The sequence below is a fragment of the Tauraco erythrolophus genome, chromosome 10, assembly GCF_009769465.1.
Source record: "Tauraco erythrolophus isolate bTauEry1 chromosome 10, bTauEry1.pri, whole genome shotgun sequence".
Classification (NCBI taxonomy): domain Eukaryota; kingdom Metazoa; phylum Chordata; class Aves; order Musophagiformes; family Musophagidae; genus Tauraco; species Tauraco erythrolophus.
Genome location: NC_141474.1, coordinates 29,013,117 through 29,033,432, shown reverse-complemented (window position 1 = coordinate 29,033,432; position 20,316 = coordinate 29,013,117). Strand labels below are relative to the sequence as shown.

Here is a 20,316-nt window from a genome sequence, read left to right as displayed (position 1 = left end):
ATTTCTTCAGTAGACAATCAGCTACGATCCTTGCCTGCACGGTGGATTTAAAATCAACTGCAAATTGCTGGAGAATTGCACTTCGAGTGGTCTCAAGAGACAGGAGAAGCAGGTCTTCACTATAATGGAAGAGGCCAAGAGCTCGAAGAATGGAAATCATGACCCAAGGAAGTCTGTCCGTCTTGTCTGTGACGAAGGCAAAGCAGTCAAAGTTACGAATAATCAAAATTATAAACATAATAGAAATGACAAATCTGTGAAGGATGTTGGGAGAAGTTCTCCAAGTGGGAATAGCAGCAAAAAAAGTAAACAAAATGATGTTTGTTCTGAAAAACAAGGAGAAAATAAATCATGCAAAGTGAACAGTTGTATTCCTGGAACTAAAGAGATGGGGTCAAACGTTCAGGATCGAAGTCATGGAAAAGCAAGAAAATTTTCTAATTTGTCATCAGCAGTGGAAAACCTGAAACAGACAAAAGCTCAGCCAGTGGGGGAAAACTTTCCAGGCTCCCATGTTTCAGGGAATGGGGTCAGTATGGAAAGCTTAACAGCTCCACAGAAAGGGAAAATTGTGTTGGAAAATCCACTGGGAGTTCATACTTTGAAGACTAGTGTTGATCAGACTGGTGATCCTGGTAAGACTGCTTCAGATCAAAGAAAAATGGAACATAAGCCTGATGTCTTCAGTGAGTATTATTCAACACTGCTTTATTCAATTTTCTTATGGTAAAATGGTTAACAATCTGAAACAGGCTTTGAAATGTTTCTATTTGCATATTTTTTCACATATAATAAGTTGCTGATTGCATTTAGAGAGAACATACTATTAATACAAGCATATTACTTAGAGAATAAGAGATTATGATAATAGCTGTCCTTTTTTCTCATGCCTAAAACCTAAACATCTTTGCAAGATACTTAGTGTGCATGGGCTTCAGGCAATTTTGTGAATATAATGTCTTGGGAGGGGAGAACTCTTCATGATATCATTGCCACTTATGGAAATGCCAACTATTACTGCTTTTCAGAAAGATCAGGGGAAAAATCTGCAAGGAAAAAAAATAGATGGGGGGAAATATTTACCTTTTTTCTGTGATCATTGTGCTCTTTTTATTGCTGAAAACATTTAAAATATGTTTTGGCAGGTGGCTTTTTAACTTAGGGAGCTCTGGAATACCTACTGTCCATCAGTGGTTACCCTATTGAGCGTTCAATTCTTACACATATTTTTCAATTTTGGAATTAAATATATGGATGAGGCTTTGTCTCACTTCAGGTTAATGCCTTAGTTCGGGATTTGTCACACTTTTTCAGAATGCATTTTTTTCCAATAAACATGCTGTTTTAAGATATCATGCCAGTGCAGGCCTTCCATTTGAAGTATTCCCTGGTATTGGAACAGCCACAGCAGGTGCTTGTATGGAAATACTAGCAAAATACTAAAGTGTGTAATTTTTTAGCTATCTTAATAAAATTTAACAGGAAAAACAAGTTGAAATGGCAGCGTCCTGTGATCAGTCAGCTCTTTGTAGATCACCATCATGTACTATAGGCACCATCTGTTACTGAGAAACCAAGACTTGAAAACTTGCTCGGTTTTGATTCCTAGCTAATCTGGGGGCACGGATCTCATTTGAAAGGAAAGAAAGAAAAAAAAAAACCCACCAAAACAAAACATCAGCAGAAGTGAGGGTTATTTGTGTAAAAACTACTGGAATCATTTAAGACGTAGATGTTTGTGCAAATTAGTGGGCTATGAACAATCCATAGGCATCTGGAGGAACTGGCCTTTCGGAATTGACCTGGATGTTTGCGAGTAGCAGCGTTCCAGAGCTCTGTGCTTGTTAGCCGTGGGCAACAAGGTGTCATGCTGTCTTCAGATGCAACTCTCTCAGCCTTTTAAATCAGGGCTTGAAATGCCTGATGACTGACTATGAGATCTTTTGGGTGAATGTTTTTAAGGCAGTTCTATGACTCTTTTCTTAACAAAATGTATGGTGTAAAAAATTTTAAGCCTAATATTTCTTATTTCTGTTACAGCAGAGCATGAGGATCTTGCATACTCGGTTCTATGTAACAAAAAAACTCCTTTCTTACCTTGAAGAACTTTACATAGAGACTGTGAAGTTACGACTGGAACACAAAATGAATCTACCATTTTTTTTCCTCTTTTTGATAGCACTCTTAGTAGCAGACTAGTCTCTGAAACCTCACCAAAATACTCATTAACATACTGGAAAGATTCTAACGTCTAAGGTGATTTTGACCAGCCCTTGAAGAAAAAAACTGGAATGTAGCTCTAATTTGTGTCCAGCTCCTTAGTGAGGTGCTCTTAACTGCTCTGTACTTTTCCTCTCCTTGAGTTACTCTGAAGAAAATAACTATTTCTTTCTTTAGATAAAATAAAGAATTCTGAATCAACTAAAGAACATGCTTTGGAAGCTGATTATTTAGAAAACCCTGCTGTTATTGATGAATCTAATCTGACAGCTGAACAGCAACTAGGATTGAAACAAGCTGAAGAACGTCTGGAAAGAGATTATATCTCCCGACTTGAAAAAGTAGGTTGAGTTATTTATCAGATCAAAAAGAAAATGTGTGTCTTCATTCATTATCATCACCACATTTCTGGTTGGGTGGTATTTCTACTAGAGCCTGTTGCCTCTGTTTCTTTCTTCTTTATAATGAATCACTTTAAGGTTATATCCCTAGTAGTTGACTAGTGATTAATTATGGCAGATGATGTGGAATTGAAAACTTAGTGTTCCTTTTGTGACACATGTAGCCTTTGTAGAACAGTATTTTTTAATTCTACAGACCTAAAAGTTTACAATTCCATTATTTATGTAAGGTTTTTTAGAAAGCCTGGTTACATAGAAACTCAGAGTACTGCATGGTATCTTCAGTGGTACCTTGTGGTATCTTCAGTATATTAGCCTTCCACCAGTCTAAGTCACCTATATTGAAGATGACTCCTTAAAAACATTCCTCTAAACTGTTCTTAATATACTCTTCAGTGAAACAAATTTCAAAGTCAATGTAGGTAACTTGGAAGTTTTTCCTAATATCTAATATAAGTGCCTCTTGCAGCATTTTAATTCCTGATATGTTGTCCTAGGAAAATAAACATAAGTTTATTACTTTTTTCAGCAACTTTCGACACATCTGGAGATCATTACAGTTCCTGCAGTCTTACCTTCTTTAGACTCACTCTTTGTTCTTCCGTCTTAGGAGTTTTTTAGTTACTGATTCTTTCTTGTTGCTTTTCTGTAGGTATCCACTATGTAACTGGTATCCAAAATTGGACAAGCAATTTCAGCTGAGGTCTTAAATATAAAGAGGAAAGCTTCATCAGTCTGAAATACAGCATCTCTGTTTAGGGTATCTGCTCTTTTAGCAGCAATAGGATGTTAGCTTGTATAGGGATAGCAATGATCCCTATATCCTTTTCTTAAGAAATGTCCAGTCAGGTGTTCCCAATCTGGTATTTTTTGCAGTTGATAATATCTAAGGAGGAATGATACTTTGCTTTGATATTATTGTTACAGCTTATTTACTCCACTTCTCTAATTTGTTATGGTCACTGAATTTCTGTCATCTTATGTTTTCTGTTACCTCTCCCAACTTGGTATCTTTCACATTTTTAGTCAGCACATCCTGTATTGCATTTACTAAGTCTTCAATGAAAAGATGAATGTTTCTGACCCCGGAAGCACCCCTGTTGAAAAATACTTGACATGTGCTTTTAGGCTGGTGGTGAATCAGTTTAGGTATGTGTGCTCTGAGGACGGTTTTCTGAGCAGTTTTGTTCCCACCTTACTGTTCTTTATTTAGATAGTATTTATGATCTCCTTTTGAGACTGATACTATGACAAGTTACAAAAACTTTGTAAAATTCAAGATACAGCATCTGCGGCTGCTTCTTCAAGCCGTATGATTTTATCTTTAAAAAAGCAATGCTAAAATTGGTTTAGTGCAGTTTGTTTATAGCGGATGAGTTTGTCACCTATGACCTGGTTTTATGTGCTTATTAATAATTTATTACAGTATTTTTCTGGTTGCTATTTCTGACTGGTCTCTAATTCTTTGGCTCATCCTCTTTAGCCTTTTAAAGATACTCCTAAGTTTCTCTTCGACAGTGATCTGGAACGTTCCCCTTCTCAGAGTTCTTTAAAATGCAACCGAATCTGAGATGAATTAGCTCCCTGAATGTCCAAGTGTAAGTTTCATGAGACCTGGCTTGTTTGAATGCATCTGTCTTACTCAAGTAGTAGTCTGTAGCTTTTTTTTTTTGTCTTGATTTTTTGAGTTCTTGCCCCTTTAATTGGTGTTAAGCATAAGTAGATGACTAAAAAAGAGTATTCAACCTCTCTGGCAACATCTGTTGACATAACACTGCAGATCAGTATTGTAAAGGAATACCTAATTTCTTAAAATACTGTTGTTGCTGATATTCAATTTTAGAAGAGTAAAATATTTTTGATCTACTTCAATTATCAGATATTGAATACTTGAATCTTCTGAGCTGGCCAAGTGTAACTGTCTATAAATTGTTTTCCAAATGGATGTTTAATTTCATCTTACTAGGTATCTGTCTCAGAAAATAAGAATGAAGAGAACTAGTGATAAAAGTTATTTTAAAGTTATATTTACCCTGCAGTTGAAGGGTATCAGACCTTATTTTATTTTTTTCCCAAAAGCAAGAGATCAGACTCAGTAAGTGGAAAAACTTGCCCAAATTTAGCAGTGGTTTAAGTTTCCGTCTAGTAAGTCAAATTTGTTTAACTGATCTGTAGTCTACCTTAGTGTCTTAAAATGGTGTTCTCTGTTCAGTCATTGTTATGTCACTGTTTAAACATCTGGTGTTTTTCAGTATACTTTTTGGGTTTAGTAAATTTAGATGTATTAGAATTAGGATGAAAATGTTAAGTAGCATTTTTTCTCTCCCAGTTATAACTGATAGCAGTTATTGGAAAATTGCTAACAAGTCTGGAAGAAAACTAAGACTTGTTGTTGGAGCCCTTTTTTCTTTGCAGTGAGCATATCAAAAGATTGCCAATGTCTATAGCTGTGTTTTGTTAGAGCGAGAAAATACAACTGCAGGATGAGACAGATTAAAGTGGAGTTATTTGCAAACAAAATCATCTTTGCAGAGGTGGTCCTTTCTGCCTTTTAGTCTAGTAGTTCTTGGTGGTTTCCTGGTTGAATAAACTCCACTGTATCCCCTCTTGGACCGTAGGAAAATAGTGATTTTTCCCTTCCTCCACCCCATCATCTCCTGAGGCTTGTCTGCTTCTTGCAGACTCTCAAGGGTCTCCCAGGTGGCAGCTCTCCATATGTGTACTCCCATCTCTCCCGGCCTGTCTGTATGAAAAGATGCTTGTTCTGCATGTTTTTCCAATTTTTGAGCATCCCGAATTATTAATCAAAATGGAATAATCTTACCCTTTGTCAGAGGATCCTGCCTTACCCAGAGTGTGGTCGTCAGTAAGTCAGAAACTGGCTATCTTCCTCCTTGTTGGCCAGCCGCACCCTTTTCAATGGAACAAAAAACGCAGTACTTGCACAGTACGCTGTGAATGTGCTAGCCAAACAACAACACCATCTGTCGTAACATCTATAGTAGGTAATATGATGAATACTTCCCATTTTCTCGTCAGAGAAAGAGGGATAGATGCTGAGATTTAATAAATCCGTAGTTATTAAAAGCTTGAGCTGATAAGGGAATGGCTTACTGGCCTTTAGGTCAGCCTTAAGAGGCATAAACGCTTCAGTCTTAATCTTGCCTCACTGGAATTTACTGAGAAGTGTAATTCAAGTCATCTCACTTCCTTTCCTCACTTTCCCCACTTGTCATATAGGTAAAAATTCATTTCCACTGTGTTTTTTTTGAAGATTACTTAACGTTTGCAAAGCACCTTGATATTACAAGTGTTACGTAATTGTTAAATACAACTTATTATTGAAAGATTTGAGTTTTTCAGACACTATTGGCAGAAACATTTTTCTTTTAATCTATGGCCGTTTTTCCTCAGCGTTCCCCAGAATACACCAACTGTCAGTATCTATGCAAGCTCTGCTTAGTTCACATTGAAAATATCCAGGGAGCTCACAAGCATATTAAAGAAAAACGTCATAAGAAAAATATAATGGTAAGTTAACAAATAAAATTTTGACTAAATTTTTTTCTTCTTCTTCTTTTTTTTTTTTTTAATTTTTTTGTTACATAGCATGTTTGGTTTGATCATCTTCATTTAGGTGAAAGTTTGTGTGCTGAGCAGAGATCCACAAATTTCTGTTGCTCGTTTTTTGTTTGAGGGGAAGGGCTTGATGATCTGTCAAGGCAGAGAGAAAAGAACGTTTTTGGTCATTGCTTCTGAATTAGTGTTTCTGAGTAGTGGGCAGTTCATCATAGTGACAGAATGCAAGGTAACTTAGGTGAGAAACATGCTTAGTTTTTCTGTTTCTTCCAAAAATAGTATTATTGGTAGCAAGACCTTCAGAGGCTGGAGGTGGGGTTGGGGATTTTTTTTCTATTTTTCTTTTTGTCTGCCTTGCAAAGTTTTCATCTACATCCTTTCTGTGATGGATGAGCAGAGTGGATAGTATGTCTGAACTAAAAAAGAGTTAAAGTAAGGAGGGATTCAGTTCCTGAGTCACTCATAGTTTCCCTGGGTTTGTGTATATGTTTAATATGAAAAGCAGTTCTAAGGCTTTCAAAGAGAAAAACAGTTTCCTTATCAGATATCATGGTATTACTGTTTGCTTTGCTTTAAAGAACTGTTACGTGCATGTCATCTAGTAAAAGGCACAGAAATTTTCTTGCCAACCCATTTCTGTAAATGCTGATGAAGAGCTACCAATTCCCAAGTGTGTAGGATTTTGTGATTCCGATGGTTAAAATTACTTCCTACAACCATTCCCCAAAATTCAGTCAATTAGTTTTTCCTGTTTCCGTGTATTTCTTACCATACTTCTGTTTGTAGTCAATGCTGTAATTCTCTCATATATGCAAGCCATCACCTGGAAAACTCTGAATTTCAGTCATAAATCTATTACATCTCAGAAAGTAACATTTTTGTGTTATGTTCAGTTATTATTTGTAAAGGATTCTGGTTCTCTTGCTGTCTGCTATATTGCATCAAGGAAAAAAAATACTAAACCAGCAACAAACCAGCCCCATGTTTCATATGGGAGCACTTTCGTCCCACGCTTTTCATCTGCACGTGGAGATAAGAATTGAGGAATGAGGTTTCTTTGCCACTGACTGGAAATGCTAGAGGATAGGGAGCAGTTTCAGTTTGGAACACTTGTCTTCAAATAGCTTTATGTTGTGTGCTGCATTATAGTGGTAAGTGGTGCGTAACTGTCTAAACGTTACTCCATAAAGTATACCTATTTACAGCTCTAACAATGAGGTACATGGCTGTCAAATAATCACCTCAGCAGCAGCTGTGGCTTCCCCATTCAAGAAAAACCCTAAAGCAGTGACATTAAAAAACCCACAGTCCTTTAAAAATGCACATACTATTTCTTATTCTAAATTTGTTCAAATAAGAATAGAAGAGTTGAGAGATGCAGCCTAGAACTAACCAAACATTTTCATGCTGGACTGTGTTTTCTAAGTGCTTACGATTACATTCTGGTTATTATTTATTTCTGTCGTCAGTCACATATTTCATTTAGTTGATGAATTTGTAAAACAAGTGATTGTTGTACTTACGCCCAAATGACTTGATGCATCTGATGCATTTCTTGCTGTTGGACTAAAGTGACTGTAATTTGATGCACTATAAATAGCACTTTCTGGCACCAGCTGTTTATGCAGCAATGGAACTCAACTTACCAAAACTTCTTGGCGCTAGGACTACGTTTTCTGCCTCTGATATCTTTCCTTCAAGTACAATCCACTCTGAAAAAATCTGTGTGACACTAGAAAAACTTTCTCAGCTCAGTTACTTTTATTATGTAGGAACAATTACCACTTTTCATTTCCTTGGATGAATTCTGTTTCAGATCTGTCAGAAAATGTGGTTCAGGAACGTAACACAGCAGATTTCTTCCCCAGTTGCCAGCTGTGAAACGACGTGTTCTCCTGCAAACACTGAGCATCTACTGTCGTTTCTGTGAGCCACACTAGGACATTTGCCAGTTAGGCCAGGCAGAGCTCCTGCTTTTGCAAGTGTTTGGTCAGGACACCATGTAAATAGAAGAACACAAACAGCAGGCAGTATGTTCTAATGTCATGCAATAGTATGAGATAACCTTTTTGTCTTAAAATACCAGTTTTTACTTTTATCATCCAACAATTATTCAGGAAAAACAAGAAGAAAACGAGCTGCGTGCCCTCCCACCCCCCTCTTCTGCACAGTTGGCTGCTCTGAGTTTTACACTCATTGAGGCAGCAAATGAGCAAGGCATATCAGATGATGACTTCAGAATTCGTCAAGAAATTGTAAACGAGATGGAGAAAATTATTCAACAGCCCTTACCAGGTATTAATAGTATTCTTCATTTTCTTTAGGTGAAGATTTTTCGTCTTATTTTACATAGATTTTGGTACCTTTGTTGATGGTGAATGAATGCATTTGGGGTTAAATTATCTTTCTATTATACAGTATCGATATATACAGGCATTTTAATACAGACTGGCAGTTGATTTAAAAGAAGATAAGAGACTAACAAAAAGAAGAAAATACGATTGTGCTTATTTTTCTTTCTTTCTGGTATGTCTTTAAAGTGGTGATTTCTGCTGAAGATTGGAAATTTCCAGGGCATGAAATATTTCCTTCCTGGTTGTGTTAAAAGCCTCAGCCACGGAGGTTTTCCCTCAGGTTCTAGTCCTACAAACCTTTCCACCTACACCTTACTTAGCATTACTGAAATCTGTGGCTATTACAGTAGAGATTTTTTTTTTTCCAAATGCACATCATTAAACTGATATAAATGTAGCAGGAGGAGAAAATGAGGGGGACTTTGAAATAATTTTTTTTTTTCCCCTACTGGTCCTTCGGTTGTTCATAAAATCTTCCAGAGCAGATAAAAGTTGCGTTAAGCAATTTTTTAAAGCATAGTTTTAGGAAAAAAAAAAAAATTGACCTCAGCTATGAGTGATTTTGGTAAGCATATGAGACATTTTTGGTGCTTAATTTTGATCTGAAATATCTGCAGGTACTAATCAGTAACTGTTCATTAAAACAAGTCATTAAAATCAACAAGGATTGTTGTTTAACAGGTATTTCATCTTGCGTATATTTATGGTTAATGGGTCCTAAAATGAGGGGAGGTGTACTTTGAGATCAGCTGTAGCTTCTCAAAGTCTCTGGAATTGTCTTAAATAAGTCAAAATATTACATTTACTTAACCACGTATAAATATCATACCTCATCTGCCTTTTTCTTGACTGAATGCTTTATGTTGATAAAAAATAAGAATAATTTAGAGAAAAAAAGTCTTGAGTAGGTTAAATGCATAGCCCCATTTTTTTTGCTTCAGTGGGTCAGTAAAGCTCAATGCATTAATAAAGTTTATAAAAATTGTCTAGATAAGTTGAATGGTAGTCTTCTCATTCCTCTCCCTTCAGAAGTACAGTATGTTGCTTTAATAGGACATGTTAAACATTCAAATATGATTTGTACAACTGTTGGAAAATAAAATAATATAAATAATAATAAAATAATTTTTGACATTTGTTTCTTTGCATTGATTTCCTGTTGTCTCCTATAGCTAATACGTTGGGAGTTAGAGAGCTGATTTTTGGAGCTACAGTAATGTTGACATTATGTTAATATTGGTTTGTTTTTCAGTGAATCTGAACAGAATAAAGTGTGAATCTCATTGACAAAAAAAAAGATTTCAAACTTTTTATTTCATCTGTATTGAAACTGAGTTGATACACTCATTTTATTTTTTATAAAAATACGGTAGTAAGAAAGATTTTGTTTGTTTACTGCAGGATGATCAGCTTTAGTTTTAGGAACTATATTAAATATATGCTTAAACAGAAGGTGCTAAATAGAACGGGGTCTTGTAGGGTGGAGGTTTGCTAATCTGTTTGCTCTACAATATTGCCATATGTGGCTGCGAGTGCAAACTTCTGTTCTGACATGCTATTGAGTTTTATACTGATGGTATAATAAGACAAAGCAAATGAAATTATCGCTTCTACATAAATACTCATGAAAATTACTGTGTTAGTGTTACTCGCCTGGCTGTCTGTTTGGACTGATGAGCTGATGTGGAGGTGAAGTACTAGAAGTGGAAGAGGAGTCTGCAGTAGTAAATGACAATTTATTATTCCGCTTTCCAAAGCTCCTGTGTTTTAGTGAATGTGTTTTCCAAAGTTCTAAATTAGGTAAAAAATAATTCATGCACAGCATAGAAAACATGGGGTGTTCTGGCATGATTTTCTCTTAAGCTCGCATTAGAACTAAGCAGAAATTCTCACTGCTATGAAAAGCCATTGGAGGCAATTATAATGCAGTATTTTTATTTATTTTATTTACCATACAGAAATTCCTTTTGAGAGTGCTAGTTTCTAAATAGTGAAGAATAGAGAAAGTTTTGTTTGAAGCTGCTCATGTATAAGATTTATTTTCTCTTTTAAAAATTATTTTGTTGTGGTTCTGTTGAGGGTGTTGGGTCAGAACACAAATAAAGGTACTAAAAATATTTAAGAAAAATCTTCATTGTGAGGCTGGTTGAACACCAGCACAGGTTGCCTGGAGAGGTTGTGAACTCTCCATCCTTGGAGGTTTTCTAAACCCAACTGGACACAGTTCTTGGCAACCTGATCCTGGTGACCCTGTGTGAGCAGGATGTTGGATTTAGAAGGCATTGAGAATAGTCTCAATTTTCAGTTGACATGTGAGAGCCCTGATATGTATTACAGGAAGGCTTTCATCTACAAAAGTTATATCATGAAGTGGGATAAATTATTGTTTATGAAATGGAATGACATTTCTCATGATGTTATTACTGAATAGTTACTTTGTAATTAGTTCAGATCTGTTGTTCATCTTTGCAGGTAAGGAACTGTCTTAACGATAAAAACACTAAATAGATACTGTACTTTGAGTCTTGGATTATAATGAATTTACATTTTATGCATGTTTCATAATGAATTGTGCCTAGGAACTTGTTAATATGTTAATTAACAGATTGTAGCACATGCAAAACATTTTTGTGACAAAAGTGTATGAGGCAGTGAAGAATTTTGTAGTTGGCCAACTGCTGCAGTGAAATCAAGCTGTAGTTAACAAAAGCTGTTAAATAAAATCCTACACTGAGATGGCGACAGTTATTGCTATTTTTTATTCAGTTTTATATTAAAAGCAAGCAAAGCTAAAGCCACATTGCAAAAATACTTTCAAATAGCTTGAAAAATTTTAGACATTTGGTAATTACGCTATTTGAATTATCCATTTTCCTGTGATGCTGTGCTATGCAAATGACTGGCCTTCACAGGAGTGAGAAAGTGGTTCAGTATTCGTTAATGGGCAAGTACCACTTGTGAGGTACAGTATCGAAAGCAAGGTATCAATTATTATCCATTAAAGAATAATTTATTTACTGGCTGTTAAATAATTATGTTTCTGTCTCTTCCAGACTGTTCACTGAGGATGTATGGCTCCTGTTTAACTAGATTCGCTTTTAAGACCAGTGATGTTAACATTGATATTAAATTCCCCCCTAAGGTGTGTAGATCCTGTCTTGTATTAACTAGGACTGGGTTTTAAATCAATCAAGGCCATAAACATTTATTTCTACTTCATTGCTTTCATCTTCTATTGGGGCATATGGTGTTAGAATAGCACAAAGCAGATAATTTTTGATTTGCTGTCAGATGTGCTGCGAATCAAGTGGATAAAGTTTTCATTGCTTGTTAGATAACTAATTCATTTTTCTTGGGACAATCTTATGCTAGCCTATCTTTTTCATGTTTTGAGTAAGCATTGAAGCAGTATAAAAATAATTGGCTCTGGATAAGTGTGCTTTTATGTGCTCATGATTCAGACAGTAAAATCTTGTAGTTCTTCATTCCTCTCCCCCCCCCCCCCCCCCCCCGCCCCTTTTAAAGGTGGGGCTAAAAGTGACAATTTTCCTTTATGTTTTAGTCACTTGCAAGTAGATGCCACATCCCAGTTTACTGTGGTACAGAATTCCTGCAGAGTAGTATAACTTGGCCTTAGACACTGAAGTTGTTGGTTCGTGTTTAGTAGGTGATGTTAGCAGTGCGTTCTTGTTAGGAAGCAAAATGGAGCCCTTTGTAAGACCATTGCGTGTGGAGTATACCATGTCAAAGGCTCAAAGGTGGTGCTAATTCTTTCTAAGCTATTTACAGCTTATCTTTGAAACTTAAGTTGGTTTTGGGGGAGAAAAGAAAACATGTTTAAAAATCACAACCTTTAAACACCCTTGGGAAACTACTGACATTAAATTCTTTACTGCTGTGTATTTCTAGTGGCATGTGTTGACATTGAAATTGTTGAATGTATGGCCAGTAATTTGTTTTAACTTGATGGAGTCTGTTAATATGGAACTAGAGCAGAAGTATTAACTAAAAAAAAGCTGTAGGCTAAAAGAAAACTGGCTAATATATTTGCTAGCCCCTGTTTTTGTGATGCGGACAGGTACAATTAATTTTTTCATTAATACTGACACGATTTCATTTTTGTGAAAGAACATACTGTTACTAGTTGTGCAATCTAAGTGGTTTTAAATGAAGTGTAAAATAAAATAGGTTGGTCTGAATAATGTAACCTGCTCTGCTCTTGTAATTTTAGATGAGTCAACCAGATGTTCTGATACAGGTGCTTGAAATCCTGAAGAACAGTGGTGAGTTTTAGTAGCATCTCATTTTTATTTAATTAACATTTCAACTGCTGTTCAGAGTTTTTTTTATGCTTAATTTTTCTGTAAACTTACTTTGGTTGAAAACTAATCTATTTTTGTATCTGAGCAGTTTTTATGAATGTGACTTTTATGAATACCAGTGCTTGTGTAAGTGAGTGATGAGAACCTGCAGCAGGAGGATGGCAGCCCAGGTAGTCCAGTTCAGATTGCCAGAATTTATGGTAATAGTGTTAGATATCTGCAGGGTCATAAAGTACTTAATGTTATAGGAGAAATTCTAAGCATTGAACCTGAAAGTCACTTTCCATTTGCATATGAACATCAGTAAGAACTATTACAAGATTTCTGAAACTTGTAGCCTCCTTGTTCTGTCAGGAAGTCATGTAACTGTATTATCCCCACATCTTAAACCAAGTGACACAAGTAGCGTTGCATTCTGCATCCTCTGAAAATTTGATAGGTCAGCTCCATGAGTGGTTCTCAAACTATCGTGATGGTTTGTCAGAAATTCAACCTTGTGTCTTTCAAATGTTGTAAAACCAAAAGGCTTCTGGAAGAGATACCAGCCCAGTTTCCTTACCAGGGTTTTTCTTCTTCCCTCCCCACCTTACTCCTGCTGGCTGTGTGATACTGGTGGTGAGCATCGAAATTAGCCAGAAAATATTGCTTACTGATTAGCTACACAGCACTTAACTTGAGTAATTCTGTAAAAGTGTGGTATAAATCTAAGAGTTGAGACACAATCTAAAGACACAGTTGGGAAAACTGTAAAAGACTTTCATACGTAATGTTTTTTTTCTCCTTGCTTAGCTGTCTACTCGGATGTGGAGTCAGATTTCCATGCCAAAGTTCCGGTTGTCTTTTGCAAAGATGTTAAAAGGTATGTGTCATTGAAAAGGATTTTTAATGAGGTACCAATTTCTACTATGCTTGTTCATAGCAGCTGTTTGCCTGCCCTGCTGACGAGAAGTATTACTGTAACATTTAGGTAACATTCATGTTAAAGGGAAATTGCTCATATGTGAAAACACAATCTAGGAAGAAAGCTTGGTGTTATTTTTGTGCCTCATAGAGGTCATTACTTGTAGGAGTCTGAAAATACCAGTTCTACGTTGAGTTACATAGGGAAAAAATTGAATGCTTTTCAGTTAATATTTAAAATTTCTGTCAGCAGTTTAATCCAAGGCTTTAAATACCTTTTATAAAATACAAATTACCTGTAAGAACACATCATCTGACGGTTTCAGTAAATCCCTAAGAAGTTAACAACCTCAAAAATGTAACATGGTTGCTGTGTGATGTCCACGTTGCTTTGAGTGGCTAGAGGTATGTCATTGAAACTGTGGGGAAGTTAATGAAACACAGGTGGGCATATATTTTCCTGTGTTTGTAGATTATGCAAATGTGTTGTAAGTACTAAATGAATAGAAATAATTATTCTAAGAAGCAAACCAAAAGTGTTTAAAGCAGCTGGGAGTTTGTTTTATTAATTAATTAGTTAATTTGGTATGTGGAAGATATACACGGAGTTTGAATTGTGTTAAGATTGCACAATTAAGTAATGACAGAACTTAGAGCAAATTCTTAATGCTGTTTTATATTTTTAGCTGTAATGAACTTCTGTAAGTTCTAGATGCAACTAATGAGGTAATAGTAAAATGTGGTTATATTCTGCAGGTTTTGTTTAAAAAGGTGAGGTTTTTACACAGGGAGACACTGATGCATGTTTTTATTATGGTGGGTGTGATGCCTCACCTCCCCCCTACCCCAAGCTTCATCTGTATACACAAGGCGATAACTCTTTTTATCTGTTTTCCGTTTGTAATTACAGTGGTTTGACATGTAAAGTAAGCGCTAGAAATGATGTGGCTTGCCTTACAACTGACCTGCTGGCTGCGCTTGGTAAACTGGAGCCTGTCCTTATTCCCTTGGTTTTGGCTTTCCGCTACTGGGCTAGAGTAAGTTTATAAATATTGAGGATAGTTAAATATGTTTACTTCCTCTTTTTAAGTACTGCATACAATGTAATATATAACATACCATGAATATGTTTGTAGGAAAGAACTTCATACCACTAGTTCACCTCTTACTTTAACAGGCCAGAATGAAACTGAAGATTTTGGTGTGAAACTGTAAATATATATGAAGGTTCCGCTATTCTGTTACCAAGCTATTATGCTAGTTACATGAAGCTAGTTAATTGATCCTTGAAAACCAACTCCACAGAGCAATCTGGTCTTACAAACTTTCTGCTAATGAAGTCACGTTGAAAAAGGTTAACTTGCTCAGAAAAGGGTCTGTTGTCATAACCTGCTGTACTTCTTATAGTCGTCAACAGTGATTGCAGGAACCAAGTTATAATGTTGACAGCCAGCATTTAACTGGCTTGTAATTCAGTCCTGAAATTGCTGCCAGGCCATACTTGACTTACAATGTCTTTGCTTTACTGAGAAATCAGTTGCATGGTATTATTGTTGCTTGATTAGCAAGGTGTTTTAAAAAAATTCTTGTTTTACAAGTAGCAGTAGTAGAAAGTACAAAGAACTGTTCAAAGTCTAATACGTTTGTTACATCTCTCGTGTGTTCCCATAGAAGAGGTCCCCCTCTCCGTACATGAGATACCATGCAATGACAAAAACCTGATAATTGACTGAAATTTTAGATAGGAGTGTAAATGTGTCCCACAATCACAATATGTGATGAAACTTAATAATATACAATAAAATAGTATAACTTAAAGCACTGTACAGATAACTATAATTTGCATTTTGTCTGTATGTGGCATGGCATGATGACTGCAGTTTCTAAGGTAAAGGATTTTCTGTTTCACTCCAGTATGTATCTCACATTTATTTAGTGTTTATACTTTTATGGTAGATTTTAAATTAAAATGCTGATGTTGCATCAGAAAAGTAATAATTTATTCTCTTACAGCTCTGTCACATTGACTGTCAGGCTGAAGGTGGAATTCCCTCATATTCCTTTGCCTTAATGGTGATATTTTTTCTTCAACAAAGAAAACCACGTATTTTACCATCCTATTTGGGCAATTGGGTAAGTGCTTTAGCAATATAGTAACCTTATTGTTATATTGCTGACTTTATTTCTGTGTTCTGCAAGGTCATAAAATATGCAGAATTTGATTGCCTGAGAAATTTTTAAATAAAATGCATTGGCACTTAATCCTCACACAGTTGATGCCTGATGATTCTGATGACTTTTAAAAGAAGGCAGCTGCTTTAGCCTGTGCAATTGTGTCATGCTGTATTTTGGAGAAAAGGCAAATATTTTTTTCTTTAATTCTCTGTTTGTATTTCTGACATGAGTTATTCCTGTCAGTGTTACCTTTGATGAAGACTTTTAGTTGTATGTATTATATACAGTTTTGTTTTAGAGCTACTTTAATTGTTGTTAGATTGAAGGATTTGATTCAAAGAGGCCAGATGACCACCAACTGAAAGGTATAGAAGAAGAGGAGTTTGTGCGGTGGGAGTACAAACCACCAACAAATGGTGCAGCTAAAAACTCAGTTGGAGCAGAAAGTAAAACTAAAGTCGAACAACAAAAAGGTGGTGGTAAAAAGATAACAAGCTCAGAAGCGGACAACCAAAATACTGCAAAAGAGAAGCACGGCAATGTAAGTCATGGCTTTATTTCATTGAAAACCATATTCTATCTCTTATCCCTGTTTTTTATCTTTAAACATTAATATTGGATGGAGCTAGGAAAAATGGGAATTTTAATTTCTTATTGCAGTTGAGCATTCTTATCTATGTGTTTCAGTCTCCCTTAGCATTCAAAACCCCTCACCAAGTTTCACTGGGGCAACTGTGGTTAGAACTTTTGAAGTTTTACACACTGGAATTTGCTTTGGAGGAATACGTCATCAGCATACGGGTACAAGAACTCTTAACCAGAGAGAATAAAAACTGGCCTAAAAGGCGAATAGCCATTGAAGGTAGGATAATACCCTTTTGTAGTTCTGTAGTCACCCTGCATTATTATCTTTCTCTAACTAATACTTTAAGATTTGTCACAAGAAGTCTGGACAATAAATTAAATAAACAATTGGAGGAGAAAGTAAATTTTTTAAAATACATTTTGGCAGCTTTTTAGTCTGTTTAAGGGCAAATTTTCTGTTTAGTACTAATTTTTGCAACTCAGGTCCTTGAAGTACAAAGTATAAATTTGTCTCACTGTTTTTGTTGTGTTCTTATCTGTGTTTCATTCTTTCTATAAGCTATTATTTATTCCTTTTTGATAATTCTGATATTACAAATTTGCAGCAGCTCTAACTGCGTTTCCAAAAACCACAGTGCATTTTGAGTGTTACCAGCTATCAGTTTGTTTCCTCTGACTCTAATGCAGACTGAGCAGAGAGGTCAGCTCTGATGGGAGTGAACTGGAGGAAACCCATCAAAGCAGTACACACACCCACACTCACCCACCCCACCCCTCCCCAGCACCCTCTATTGTCCCTTTCTCTGTTGGTAGTCTTTCCATACTGTGAAACTGAATGACATGTCATAGGCCATGCTTCAGGGCCTGAATATCTGGCTAAGGAAAGTGCTTTATTCCAAGAGTGAGACCATCCACATAAATCTGATGATAATACATACCCTGGCTTATACATGCTGGGGAGAGAAAGAAAAAAAATTGTCTATTACGTCTTTAAGAGAACTGGAAGACATCTTTATTACTGTTCCTCAACTCAGAAAAATATGTAAGCAACAGGGAAAGTCACAGAGCAACGCATGGCATTCTGAGTTGGCCTTAGGAACAGAGAAATTGGGTATTTCAGGGAGGTTAAGAAACCGGTCATGCTGTTATTTTTATAAAAGCATAAATAATGAATTTTGGACAGTTTCTAGAGTTGTTGGTGAAGTAGCTTTTCTGTAACACATGAGGTGATGGAGAGGACAAGGAGAAATAGGTCAAAGAGAATCATGGAGAATGAGTGACTAAAGGTATATTGAAGGATGAGTCAGTAAGGTACAAGAAAGGCAAGAAGGGAAAGTAGAAAGGAGAAAAAACAGCAATGAATTGTTGAGGAACATGTTGAGTAGTGGGTCTTGAGATTGCCCCTGTGGCTTCAATTTCCTCGCCCAATTCTTTCCTTCCGTCACTTTTAGCTAGAGAGTTTTAAAGCTAGAGTAATGTTTGCTCAGCATGTGGGAAACTAAAACCTGTAAGATGAAAGAGCAGATTAATTGAGGAAGAAACAGGAAATAATTTCAAAAACCAGATCGCGTTCTGGTTCTGATACCTGCTATTGTTGGTCTTTTTGTGTTGTTTTTGTTTTATGTTTTTTGTTTTCATTTTTGCCTTTTTTTTTAATGTTAAGTTTGTAACTGAAATTATGAAGTAACAGAATCTCAGTTTGATGCTATTTTTCCCAGGCAAACTTATAGCAACTATGCAAGTGCTCTTTTTACTTGGAAAACATGTTTGGTCTAGAAATTGCTAGGAAAGAACTAAGAATGAAACCTGCTGAGATTGGCTCATATAATCCTTATAACCTTAATGTTACTCTTTGGAAATTAGTTTCTTAAAGGAAATGCAAACCCTTCTTCATTGCAGGAAAAGAGTTCAGGCAGGCCTATATTTATTTTTGCCTTTCTGTGTTTATTTTCACTTCTAATTTAGTCATTGACTATAATATAATAGTACAATATACCCATGGTTTTCTTTTTAAATAACACTATTTAGAATGGTTTAGGATAGCCAACCATTCATGGCCACGCGTGTTGTGTTTTGTATGGAAGAAGTCCAAAAAACGTTGTTGGCCCTATGTTCTCTTAAGTATATCCAAATACAATTCTGGTTATATTATAAGAATCTCTTTTAACGGACATATCATAACTTAGGTATTTCAGCTGCTTTAGTGAAATGTAGAAATTGAAGATCACTAATGAAATTGTTCTTTTTCTTCCTAGATCCTTTTGCACTAAAGAGGAATGTTGCACGAAGTCTAAATAGCCAGATGGTGTTTGAGTACATCCTGGAGCGATTTAGGACAGCGTATAAATATTTCGCATGTCCACAAAGTAAAGATGGGATTAAATCCAAGACAGATACCAAGAAAAAAGAAAAAGGGAAAACGAATAATAAGAAATCCACAAGATCTGAAGAGCCTGTAGCTAACTGTTGCCTTCCACAAGGAGAAAAAGTTGTAGATAAACAAAATATAGGAAGTGGATGTAACATACCAGAGAATGAACTTGAATGTAATGAAGTGGTAGAAGCTGTAGCCAAAAGATGTACTTCCAAGGACATAGACTCTTTGCTACTTTCAGCTTTGGACTCTAGTTATGATGAACGCAAAGAAGCAGCTTTATCCCTTGTTTCTAATGAATGCTGTGAATTAAAGCAAAAATCACTTAAAGAGAGGGATGATTTAGAAATTTCAGTTTGTATAACTGAAGGTGAGCTAAGCCACCACTGTAACTGCAGTGAACATCAGCCCTATGACACAAATTCTAGTAATGAATTTTCTGATGCTGAAAGTAGACAGAGTTTGGTAACAGAGTCTTCTCAGAAGAATAAGTGCACTGGCACACCAGCTACCTCGCCCAACTGCAAAGCAATGGTGGAAGCTCATGATCTCAAAGATGAAGACAGACTCTCTACAGAAGAAATGCATTATGTGTTTGATAAGTTTATTTTGACTTCAGGAAAGGTAGGCTGTGTATTTAAGCAGTGCTGGTCATATATCAGTGGGCTATTTTAAATCAGTAAAACCAAGGGTGGATGGATGACGGGATTCTCCCTGTGTTTGTTTCAGTCTCTGTTATGAATGGTAGCTCTAGCCTTTTTCAAGTAATTGTTATTCAGGAGCGTAAAACACGAAAATCGTATGGCTTTTGGAGCAGATGGTCTGATACCCTCAAGCTTTCTGATATCGACCAAAAAAAAAAAATTCCTATGAGTTTGTTTTTGTAGTTTTGTGTTCCCCCCCACCTCTTCCTCTCCTCTTGTCTTACAGAATTTCCAGGTGCTCTTAGTCACTGTGAGAACTAAATGCAGCCTGTTGAGAGGTGTTCTGCTCTCCTTTGTAGAGACTCTGTTGCTGTTCAGCTGTTAAGTGTTCTTGTTGCATGACCTACATGGAAACATTAGATTTGTTGAACTATCTTAAAAGTAAAATTGCATTTATGCACTTTTTCTCCCCACCCTGTCCCCAAAAGCCACCAACTATCGTATGCAGCATCTGCAAACGGGATGGACATTCCAAAAATGACTGCCCAGAGGATTTCAAGAAAATTGATCTAAAACCACTACCACCAATGACAGACAGATTTCGGGAAATACTTGATATAGTGTGTAAAAGATGTTTTGGTAAGTTGGAAGAGTGTTTGAACATCACTGTGAACTGCGATCTGTAATTTGAAAAAAAAAAAAAACAAACTGTAGGATTAAATTACTTATTCCATTAAATTCAGTGGGAAGAAGCTCTACAGG

At 36.1% G+C, this 20,316-nt stretch overlaps 1 protein-coding gene across 3 annotated transcripts in view; it reads left to right on the top strand.

Moving 5' to 3' along the window:
- The window catches only part of TUT4 (terminal uridylyl transferase 4), a 48,413-nt gene that overhangs the window by 8,596 nt on the left and 19,501 nt on the right, over positions 1-20,316 (top strand). For 2 of the 3 annotated variants that reach the window (XM_086617368.1, XM_086617366.1), the window contains exons 2-14: positions 11-686; positions 2,398-2,561; positions 6,036-6,152; positions 8,318-8,495; positions 11,608-11,696; positions 12,786-12,837; positions 13,666-13,735; positions 14,687-14,813; positions 15,790-15,909; positions 16,271-16,492; positions 16,639-16,813; positions 18,792-19,534; positions 20,043-20,193. In XM_086617368.1, coding sequence (XP_086473494.1) covers positions 125-686; positions 2,398-2,561; positions 6,036-6,152; positions 8,318-8,495; positions 11,608-11,696; positions 12,786-12,837; positions 13,666-13,735; positions 14,687-14,813; positions 15,790-15,909; positions 16,271-16,492; positions 16,639-16,813; positions 18,792-19,534; positions 20,043-20,193 — 2,770 coding nt within the window. In that variant the 5' untranslated portion in view covers positions 11-124. The remainder of the gene's footprint in view (positions 1-10; positions 687-2,397; positions 2,562-6,035; positions 6,153-8,317; positions 8,496-11,607; positions 11,697-12,785; positions 12,838-13,665; positions 13,736-14,686; positions 14,814-15,789; positions 15,910-16,270; positions 16,493-16,638; positions 16,814-18,791; positions 19,535-20,042; positions 20,194-20,316) is intronic. The other variant, XM_086617367.1, reaches the window with a different exon arrangement.